This window comes from Anas acuta, chromosome 3 (genome assembly GCF_963932015.1).
Source record: "Anas acuta chromosome 3, bAnaAcu1.1, whole genome shotgun sequence".
Taxonomy (NCBI): domain Eukaryota; kingdom Metazoa; phylum Chordata; class Aves; order Anseriformes; family Anatidae; genus Anas; species Anas acuta.
Genome location: NC_088981.1, coordinates 118,810,099 through 118,820,679, shown reverse-complemented (window position 1 = coordinate 118,820,679; position 10,581 = coordinate 118,810,099). Strand labels below are relative to the sequence as shown.

The following is a 10,581-nucleotide window of genomic DNA, read 5'->3' as shown; positions in this document are numbered from 1 at the left end:
AACGATGCAGCGATCGTGAGCGATGCAGCGATCGTCAACGATGCAGCGATCGTCAGTCAACGATGCAGCGATCGTCAGTCAACGATGCAGCGATCGTCAACGATGCAGCGATCGTGAGCGATGCAGCGATCGTTCGTGAGCGATGCAGCGATCGTCAACGATGCAGCGATCGTGAGCGATGCAGCGATCGTTCGTCAACGATGCAGCGATCGTTCGTCAACGATGCAGTGATCGTTCGTGAACGATGCAGCGATCGTGAGCGATGCAGCGATCGTGAGCGATGCAGCGATCGTCAACGATGCTACAGCGATCACCGGCTGTGCCTTTGAACCTCGGAACCAGGGGAGAGCGCGAACGCAGTCCCCCACTACCACAAATTATGCAGTCGAGTTTCCCGCATTTGGGGAAATCGCAGGGGTCAGCACACCCGGAGTGCAGGGGATGAGCCTCGCCCTGGGAAAACCACCTGCCTGATCATGGTGTCTCCCCTGCCAGGTAAGTATGCCCCCACCTCCCCGACCACCCGGCCCCACCACAGCGCACGCACCCCCAGCACACGGACACCAGCCCCCAAAGCCCACCCCGGGCCCTCCCCACGCCCCCTCCCCGCCCCGAGCTCCGGCCCCGTTCCGAGCCCGCTCCGCGCCCACGGGGGTCTCCAGGGGGGCCCCGCGTGGCGTGGGCTCGGTCCCGGCATGCGGCGCGGCGCCTGATCTGCATGGACACGCCCCCATGGGCTACATGGACACGCCCCCATGGGCTACATGGACACGCCCCCATGGGCTACATGGACACGCCCCCTCCGGGCGGCACGGACACGCCCGCCTCGCCTCCAGGCCCCGCCCCTCAGGTCCCTGCTCCCCGCGGCCCCGCCCCCGGGCCCGAGCTCCCCGGGCCCGCCGGAGCCTGGCGCTGGGGCTTGCGGAGCCCGGCCCGGGAGCGGCCCGGCCCCGTTGCCCCGGTCCAAGAGCACGGGCCCACACCGGCGTGCGGTTAGCTCTGGTTTTGCGCCAAGGAGATGGAGCTCGTCCTTTGAGGACAGGGCAGGATGAGCCAGGCCTTGGAGATGGCTCAAGGACGATTGACCGAGGCCCTGCTGAGCGGGAAGCGCGGTCTGGGGACGTTCCTGGGGGACGCGTCCCGCTGTTCCCTGGAGTACGTCACAGATCGACACCGTGCGAACGGGGGGCTGAAAACCAAAGGTCTGGAGTACTCTGAGGCCGACTGTCTGCGAGCCGGTCCCGCTCCAACAGCAAAACTCGCACCCCGAGGCTGGGAGAGCCCGTCCCAACGAGGGACCCTTCCTCTCCTCTCCGAGGACGCGCAGAGCGACTCTGTCGTGGCAGCAGCCTGCTATTGATGGAGGCGAGCGGAGGCCAGGGGATGGTGCGGACACGTAACGGTACCGATAAGGGATCGTGCGACGAGCGGCACGGAAAATCCTCAGGTGTGCCAGCTCTGGGGGAAAGCACCCGGTACCTGGGCTTGTGCAGTTCCGAAATAAGCAGCATTGCTGAGGAATGGCTCAAAGAGCGAGGGCACGGCTCCCTAGCGATACAACGGATTATTTGCACCTCGCCGCCAGGACTGGCTGAGCATCTCCAAGACGATGTCCAGCAGAGCGAAAAGAGACACTCACGGTCTAACACCTGCCTGTAAAGATGATGTTGAGTTACGGTCAGCCACCGCGCGAATATTTGCCTCCTCCTTCACACCAGGGCTGGCAGCCGCGCGGGCGCTGACTCAAACAGAAAAGTTGGCGTGCTGGACAGTGAAACGGTTCAACGCAACTACCGCCATCCCCTCTCCAATGGTGGATGATACGGACAGTCTCCGACACGCAGTGTTGCAGAATCGGGCAGCCACTGACTTTTTGCTGCTGGCCCAAGGACGCTGTTGCGAGGACTTTGAAGGAACGTGCTCTTTTAATTTGTCAGATCTCAGTGAGTTGATCCATAAAAGGTTGGATTGGCTCAAAGAACACGTGAATGGAATACGAGGGAATGTTAACCCGTTTGCTACCTGGTTGAAATCCCTGTTTGGTGACCTTTCCCCTTGGCTTGTACCCCTTATTAAGGAGGGTTTGAGAATGCTGCTTATTGTACTGCTGATAATCGTTGTTGTCAAAATAGCTTATCGTTGTATTATGAAAGGGGTAACAAAAATGACAAATGGGGCCTTGCTTGTTGTCCTGGTTTCAGTTAGAACAGAGTGAATTTTCCTCCTAGTAGCTGGTAGGACGCTATGTTTTGGCTTAGGATGAGAAGAGTGCTGATAACACCGCGCTGTTTTAATTGCTGCAGAGCAGTGCTTACACCAAGCCACGGACGTTTCAGCTTCTTGCTCAGTCCTGCCAGCAGGCAGGCTGGGGGTGCAGCAGGAGCTGGGAGGGGACAGACCCAGGACAGGTGACCCAAACTGGCCAAAGGGGTATTCCATCCCATCTGGGGTCATGCTGAACAATATATAGGGGTGGCTAGCCGGGGGAGGGGGCCAGACTGCTCGGGGTTAGGCTGGGCATCGGTCAGCGGGTGGTGAGCAATTGCATTGTGCATCACTTGTTTGTACACATTATTATTAGTAGTACTATTATCATCATTGTATTATTATTTTTACTGTTGTTATTGTTATTATTGTTATTGATGTTATTTTCCTGTCTTATTAAACTGTCTTTATCTCAACTCACAGGATTCACTTTCCATTTCTCTCCCCCATCCCAGAGAGGGAGGGGGGAGGGTGAGCGAATGGCTGTGTGTTGTTTAGCTGCCGGCCGGGTTAAACCATGACACTCGTGCAAAAAGAAAAAGGGGGAATTGTTGAAGAATGGCTCAAAGAGCAAGGGCACGTGTCCCTAGAGGAATTGTACAAGCAAGGCAAAGGAAATACAGAGCTTATAGCCATGGAGTAGGCCGGAGGAGAAGCGTTCTTGTGAAAATATCCAAGGAGCAGTCTGTCCTTGAGAGAAACAGGTGGGTCTGAGGCCCGGGAAGGGAAGGGAGTAGCTTATGGGCTGTAACCGCAAGTAGGAGAAACAGTGTTTTTTGCAACACTTTTGGGCTTAGCCAAGAGGATAGTGACCGGTAGGCATAATTGTGGCTGTGTGTATAAATACAAAGGTATCTGCGCAATAAAGTCGAAGCTCGTGTCACCACTCATATTGAGGCGATCACTTGCTTCCCCGCGCCGAAATCGGAGGGTCTCGCACTCGCAGCAGCATCTCGACCTAGCGCGTGGATCGGCGCACCCCACGCCGGGTGACAAATCCGAACTTTTTATCGGACAAAGGGGACGGGGAAGGCCCTTCCCGGCCGCAGCCTGGCGCGGGAGGAGGAGAGGGGCAGGGCAGAGCCGGGCAGAAGGACCGCATGCCCCAGGACAGAGCCGAGCCGAGCCCGGGATGACGCGGGGCGACGCGGCTTCTGCCGCACCACAGAGGTCAGACGCAGCGTTAACACGGGGCCTGCTTTATTAGGGTCCGTGCTGCCGCCCCTACTGCTGATCCACGTTCTTGACGCGCAGGACGACGGGCACCGAGGTGCAGGGGATCATGCCCAGGTCTGTGATGACCAGATCCACCAGGTCGGGCGGTGTCACGTCGTAGACCAGGTTGAGGAGGCGCAAGGACTTGTTCTCTGACCAGCCGCCCAGCTGGGCCTGCCCCTTGCGGAGCACGATCAGGTCGTCGGGGTCATCTGCGGGGAGAGGAGACGCTGCGGGATCGGCGGCAGGGACCGCGCTGCCGCCCGCGGCCCCCCGCATCTGCCCCTCCCGGGCCGGGGTCCCCCTCGAGGGTTCAGGGAGAGGACCGGCAGGACGGTTCAGCAAGTCCTGTCCTGGCCAGCAGCAGGAGCAGGGAGCAGATCCCGGGCGGGAAGAAGGGGACAGAAACCATACCCAGCTCGTTGGAGACAAAGGAGTCTGTCTGCACCCGCTCGCAGAACTTGTAGGTCTCGCAGCACACCAGCACGGGCACGTTGTAAGCCTTGGAGACCAGCGCGATCTGGGATGTCCCCACCCGGGACATGACTGAGCCGTTGGCCAGCAGCGCATGGGCTCCTAGCAGCACTTTGGACACCTGTTGGAGCAGCGCAGGCGTGTCAGTATCTTCTGTCACGCTTCAGTCTCATCCCTGGCCTGCCACCGCCCTCAGCACGGCCCCGCTTCACTCCTCACCTCAGGCAGCACGTAGGAAATGGCGTTGATCATCACATAGGTGCAGTGAATGCCCTTGCGCACCAGCCGGCGCAGCGTCTCCCGGCCCTCCAGCCGCGGCCGGCTGTCCACCACGATCACACGGAAAGCGCGGCCCTTCTGCATGTGGGCATCACACAGCGTGCGGTTCACCAGGGACGAGCTGGCAGACACTGGTCAAGGGGCTGCTCCGGGCAGGCCGAGCTTTCCCCGACCCGCGCGGCTGCCCCAGCCCACCCACGCCGAGGCTGCTTGCTGATGGCATCGCCCCAAAATGCAGCCAAGAGGCCCAAGATGTCCCTTGGCGCTGGCTGCAGTGTGGTACCATCAGGTGCTGTCGTGGTTTAACCCGGCCGGCAGCTAAACACCACGCAGCCGTTCGCTCACCCTCCCCCCTCCCTCTCTGGGACGGGGGAGAGAAATGGAAAGTGAAACCCGTGAGTTGAGATAAAGACAGTTTAATAAGACAGGAAAATAATAATAACAAAAATAATAATAACAATAATAATAATAATGATACAATAGTGATAATATGAAAGTAATAATAGTATGTACAAACGAGTGATGCACAATGCTATTGCTCACCACTCGCTGACCGATGCCCAGCCTAACCCCGAGCAGTCCGGCCCCCTCCCCCCGGCTAGCCACCCCTATATATTGTTTAGCATGACCCCAGATGGGATGGAATACCCCTTTGGCTAGTTTGGGTCACCTGTCCTGGGTCTGTCCCCTCCCAGCTCTTACTGCACCCCCAGCCTGCCCATTGGCAGGACAGAGCAAAAGGCTGAGATGTCCTTGGCTTAGTATAAGCACTGCTCTGCAACAATTAAAGCATCGGGGTGTTATCAGCACTCTTCTCATCCTAAGCCAAAACACAGCATTCCACCAGCTACTAGGAAGAAAATTAATTCTGTTCTAACTGAAACCAGGACATCTATCCACCCCTTATTCCATACCATTTATGTCATGCTCAGGTTACACTCTTTTCCATACATTCTAATTAGTCACCTATAGTAATCATGGTAGTGATAACATACAGTATAATATACTAATTAACATGGTACAATTCAGTTCATGGGCTATTCTCACCCAGTATTAAATCTCCTTGAGGTACACACCGGACCTCTCCGTTCTTTTGCATCACCCACCAAGTGTATCCAGGTCCCTGAGCGAAAACAATTCCACGAATAGGTTTGCCTTTTCCTGAGGCAGGAGTAGCCCAGACTGTTTTACCCAGCATATTTTTTACATGCACTACAGGAACTTTATCCCCATCTACAGTACGTAACAGGTTGGATTGGGCAGGTCCAGCTCGGTTGGTAGATCCCCTAGTATTGACTAACCAGGTGGCCTTTGCCAAATGCGTATCCCAGTTTTTGAACGTCCCAGCGCCCATTGCTTTCAAGGTAGTCTTTAACAGGCCATTGTATCGTTCAACTTTCCCGGAGGCTGGTGCATGATAGGGGATGTGATACACCCACTCAATACCATGTTCTTTGGCCCAAGTGTCTATAACGTTGTTTCGGAAGTGAGTCCCATTGTCTGATTCTATTCTTTCTGGGGTGCCATGTCGCCATAGGACTTGCTTTTCAAGGCCCAGGATGGTGTTCCGGGCGGTGGCATGAGGCACAGGATATGTTTCCAGCCATCCGGTGGTTGCTTCCACCATTGTAAGTACGTGGCGCTTGCCATTGCGAGTTTGAGGGAGTGTGATGTAATCAATCTGCCAGGCCTCTCCATATTTATATTTCAGCCACCGTCCTCCATACCAAAGAGGCTTTGACCGTTTGGCTTGCTTGATTGCAGCACATGTTTCACAGTCATGAATAACCTGTGCTATAGCGTCCATGGTCAGGTCCACCCCTCGATCACGAGCCCATCTGTATGTTGCATCTCTACCTTGATGGCCTGAGGTGTCATGGGCCCATCGGGCTATAAATAATTCACCTTTATGCTGCCAATCCAGGTCCACCTGAGCTACTTCAATCTTAGCAGCCTGATCTACCTGCTGGTTGTTTTGATGTTCTTCAGTAGCCCGATTCTTGGGCACATGAGCATCTACGTGGCGTACTTTCACAGCCAGGTTCTCTACCCGAGCAGCAATATCTTGCCACAATGCAGCAGCCCAGATGGGTTTGCCCCTACGCTGCCAGTTGTTTTGCTTCCATTGCTGTAACCATCCCCACAGGGCATTTGCTACCATCCATGAATCGGTGTAGAGATAGAGAACTGGCCATTTTTCTCGTTCAGCAATGTCTAAAGCCAGCTGAATGGCTTTCACTTCTGCAAACTGACTCGATTCACCTTCTCCCTCAGCAGCTTCTGCAACTCGTCGCGTAGGACTCCATACAGCAGCCTTCCATCTCCGATGCTTCCCCACAATACGACAGGACCCATCAGTGAACAGGGCATATTTCTTCTCATTCTCTGGCAACTGGTTGTACAGTGGGGCTTCTTCAGCACGACCCACCTCCTCCTCTGATGATATCCCAAAGTATTTGCCTTCTGGCCAGTCCATGATCACTTCCAATATTCCTGGGCGACTGGGGTTTCCTATTCGAGCCCGCTGAGTAATCAGTGCAACCCACTTGCTCCATGTAGCATCAGTTGCATGATGCGTAGAGGGGACCCTTCCCTTGAACATCCAGCCTAGTACTGGCAATCGGGGTGCTAGGAGGAGCTGCGCTTCAGTACCGACCACCTCCGAAGCAGATCGAACTCCTTCATATGCTGCCAATATCTCCTTTTCAGTTGGAGTATAGCGGGCCTCAGATCCTCTGTATCCCCGACTCCAAAACCCCAGAGGCCGACCTCGAGTTTCCCCAGGTTCTTTCTGCCAGAGGCTCCAGGTGGGGCGGTTCTCCCCGGCTGCAGTGTAGAGCACATTCTTTACATCTGGTCCTGTTCGAACTGGCCCAAGGGCTACTGCATGGACTATTTCCTGCTTGATTTGTTCAAAGGCTTGTCGCTGTTCAGGGCCCCATTCAAACTCATTCTTCTTACGGGTTACTTGGTAGAGCGGGTTTACAATTAGACTGTAATTTGGGACGTGCATTCTCCAAAACCCCACAACACCTAGGAAAGTCTGTGTTTCTTTTTTGTTAGTTGGTGGAGACATAGCTGTTATTTTGTTGATCACATCCATTGGGATTTGAGGACGTCCATCTTGCCATTTTATTCCTAAAAACTGGATCTCTCGTGCAGGTCCTTTGACTTTATTTTGTTTTATGGCAAAACCGGCTTTCAGAAGGATTTGGACTATTTTCTTCCCTTTCTCGAAAACTTCCTCTGCTGTGTCACCCCACACAATCATGTCATCGATGTACTGCAGGTGTTCAGGAGCTTCCCCCTGCTCTAGCGCAGACTGGATCACCCCATGGCAAATGGTAGGGCTGTGTTTCCACCCCTGGGGCAGCCGATTCCAAGTATATTGGACTCCCCTCCAAGTGAAGGCAAATTGTGGCCTGCACTCTGCTGCTAGAGGGATAGAGAAAAATGCATTAGCGATATCAATTGTGGCGTACCACTTGGCTGCCTTTGACTCAAGTTCATACTGAAGTTCCAGCATGTCCGGCACTGCAGCACTCAGTGGTGGCGTGACTTCGTTCAGTCCACGATAGTCCACTGTTAGTCTCCACTCGCCATTAGACTTTCGCACTGGCCATATGGGACTCTTGAAAGGTGAATGGGTCTTGCTGATCACTCCTTGGCTCTCCAATTGACGAATTAGCTTATGGATGGGAATCAGGGAGTCTCGGTTAGTGCGATATTGCCGCCGGTGCACAGTTGTGGTAGCGATTGGCACTTGCTGTTCTTCGACCCTCAGCAACCCCACAACAGAGGGGTCCTCTGAGAGACCAGGCAAGGTAGATAATTGTTTAATGTCCTCTGTCTCTAAGGCAGCTATACCAAAAGCCCACCGGAACCCTTTTGGGTCCTTGCAATATCCTCTTCTAAGGTAGTCTATGCCAAGGATACATGGAGCATCCGGGCCAGTCACAATGCGGTGCTTTTCCCACTCATTCCCAGTCAGACTCACTTCAGCCTCCAATACAGTCAACTGCTGAGATCCCCCTGTCACTCCACAAATATAGATGGGCTCTGGTCCTTTATAGCTCGATGGCATTATAGTACATTGTGCACCGGTGTCTACTAAAGCCTTATACTTCTGTGCGCGTGATGTGCCAGGCCATCGAATCCACACAGTCCAATAAACTCGATTGTCCCTTTCCTCCCCCTGGCTGGAGGCAGGGCCCCCCTAATCCTGGTCAGAATCTTCTTCGTTTCTGTGTTTGAAGGACTGTCTGCTGGAAGTTGGAGCAGCAAACTTTTCAGAGAATCCCTTTTTCCTGATTGTTTTCTTTTGCAACTCACGTACCCGTGCCTCTAGGGTCGCAGTAGATTTTCCATCCCATTTTCTCATGTCCTCTCCATGGTCTCGTAAGTAAAACCACAGGGTGGCACGGGGTGAGTACCCACCATATCGTCTTCCTTGTGTGGGTGAACGCCTACCCCTGACAGCTGAGACACTGCTTTGTACAGGTGCGGAGGAGAATAATCTCTCTTCAAGTTGGTGAACCTTTTCAGAAAGTTTCTCCCAAGTGTTCTCTTTTGGTCGTTGGACACTGGTTGGTTCAGGTTGGGGGGAAGATAGATTCTCTTTAAGTTGGTGGACCTCTTCAGAAAGTTTCTCCACAGCTGAGACGCAGGCCTGTAAGGAAGAGGAAAGACTTTCTTCGTACTGCCGGAGTTGTTTAGCCGCTTCATCCACTGTGGGTTCCTCATCCTCTTTCCAGGCCATTATTGCCAATGAGCTGGCATATGATGATGGTGCACTCCGTACAAACTTCCGCCACATGGGTCGTGTACACTTGACTTCATCTGGGTCTTTGGATGTTTCTCTGAGGTCTGGATCCTCATAAATCACTTCCTAATTCCCTCAGGTACTGGATTCCCTTCTCCATAGTGGTCCACTTGCCCGGTAGACATAAAAGTTCTTCCTTGAAGGGATACCTTTCCCTCACAGCTGAGAGGAGACGCCTCCAGAGGCTGGTGGATTGTGCTCCATCTGCAATTGCTTTGTCAATGCCGGCGTCTCGAGCAAGGGATCCCAGCCGCTTGGCTTCCCTGCCGTCTAATTCCACACAATTGGCTCCAGAGTCCCAGCACCGGAGCAGCCAGGTGACAAGCTGCTCACCTATACAGCGACCAAAATCTTTTCGCACATCTCGTAGCTCACGTTCGTTTAGGCTTCGGGTAGTTACTGTTGCTTTTTCGGCATCCTCATCTTCCTCCTCCTGAATCCTTGATGGCCCAGCGTCGTCGTCATCTTCGTCATCTCTATACCTAGTTTTGGCAGAAGCCTTACCTGGATTGGCAGAAGACTCTCTGCGTTCTAAACGACCTGAATCTCTATACCATTTTTTCACCTTCTCTACAGGGGCAGCTTGCACTGCTACTGCTCGTTTCTCTGACTTTGTTACAGGGTCTGCCACAGGGGTTGGAATGCCCTCTGCAGGGTCAACTTGCACTGCTACAGCTCGTTTCTCGGACACAGCCACAGGAGTTGGAGCGGCTGCAGGAGCTGGAGCTGGAGCAGTTGCAGGAGCTGGGACTGGAGCAGCGGCAGGAGCTGGGACTGGAGCAGCGGCAGGAGCTGGGGCTGGAGTGGCTGCAGGAGCTGGGACTGGAGCGGCTGCAGGAGCTGGGACTGGAGCGGCTGCAGGAACTGGGACTGGAGCGGCTGCAGAGTCCACCGTAGGGGTCACAGTGGCCGTTGGATCTGTCACAGGGCTTGGAGTGGCCGCAGGGTCTGTCACTAAGTTGATAGCAGTATCAATGGCAGCTCGATAGGCATGAGCCAGGCCCCAGCACGTTACAATGATTTGTGTTACTTTGGAACTGCCAGAATCATGACACCTTTTTTTCAAGCATTCTGCCAGTTTTTGAGGATTTTGCCATTGTTCAGGGGTGAATTTCCAACACACTGGGGGTGCCAACTGCTCTAGATGCCTGCCCATATCCACCCATACTCCCTGCCACCCACAACTATCCTGCCTCCGGGCAGATCTCCGGATGAGCTTCCCAAGTAGTTGTTTAACTTTAAGCAGAATCTGAAGTGCATTCATGAGGCAGAACAACAAGACTATGGTATTCTGAGTATTCCAAAAATATTCAATATCTTGGAGAGCTATTGTGACAAGCTCAGGGGATAAGAGGGTGGTGAAGGAGGAAGGCAAAGTGATCCAGGAGGATACAGGGGTGGTGAAGGAGAAAGGGAGAGTAATCAAGTAAGAAAAAATATCTTCCCCTTTCCCCTCCACAGATTGACTCTCTAACGGAGAAAAACAATAGGTATAATTGCTAATAGTTCCCAAGATACTGTTTCCA

The 10,581-nt window shown here is 53.9% G+C and overlaps 1 protein-coding gene and 1 non-coding gene across 2 annotated transcripts; both read right to left on the bottom strand.

Moving 5' to 3' along the window:
* Positions 1–339: 339 nt before the first annotated feature.
* LOC137855089 (U1 spliceosomal RNA) lies at positions 340–503 on the bottom strand. Its single transcript, XR_011095519.1, has one exon. It is a non-coding gene; the product is annotated as a U1 spliceosomal RNA (small nuclear RNA).
* A 2,945-nt stretch (positions 504–3,448) lies between these two features.
* Positions 3,449–4,415, bottom strand: LOC137855065 (translation initiation factor eIF2B subunit delta-like). Its single transcript, XM_068679182.1, has 3 exons — positions 4,174–4,415; positions 3,895–4,075; positions 3,449–3,692 (listed from the first exon to the last, which is right to left on the bottom strand). Exons 1-3 carry the CDS (start codon positions 4,315–4,317, stop codon positions 3,490–3,492), a joined length of 528 nt encoding a protein of 175 aa, XP_068535283.1. The 5' UTR covers positions 4,318–4,415; the 3' UTR covers positions 3,449–3,489.
* Between the last annotated feature and the right edge of the window lie 6,166 nt (positions 4,416–10,581).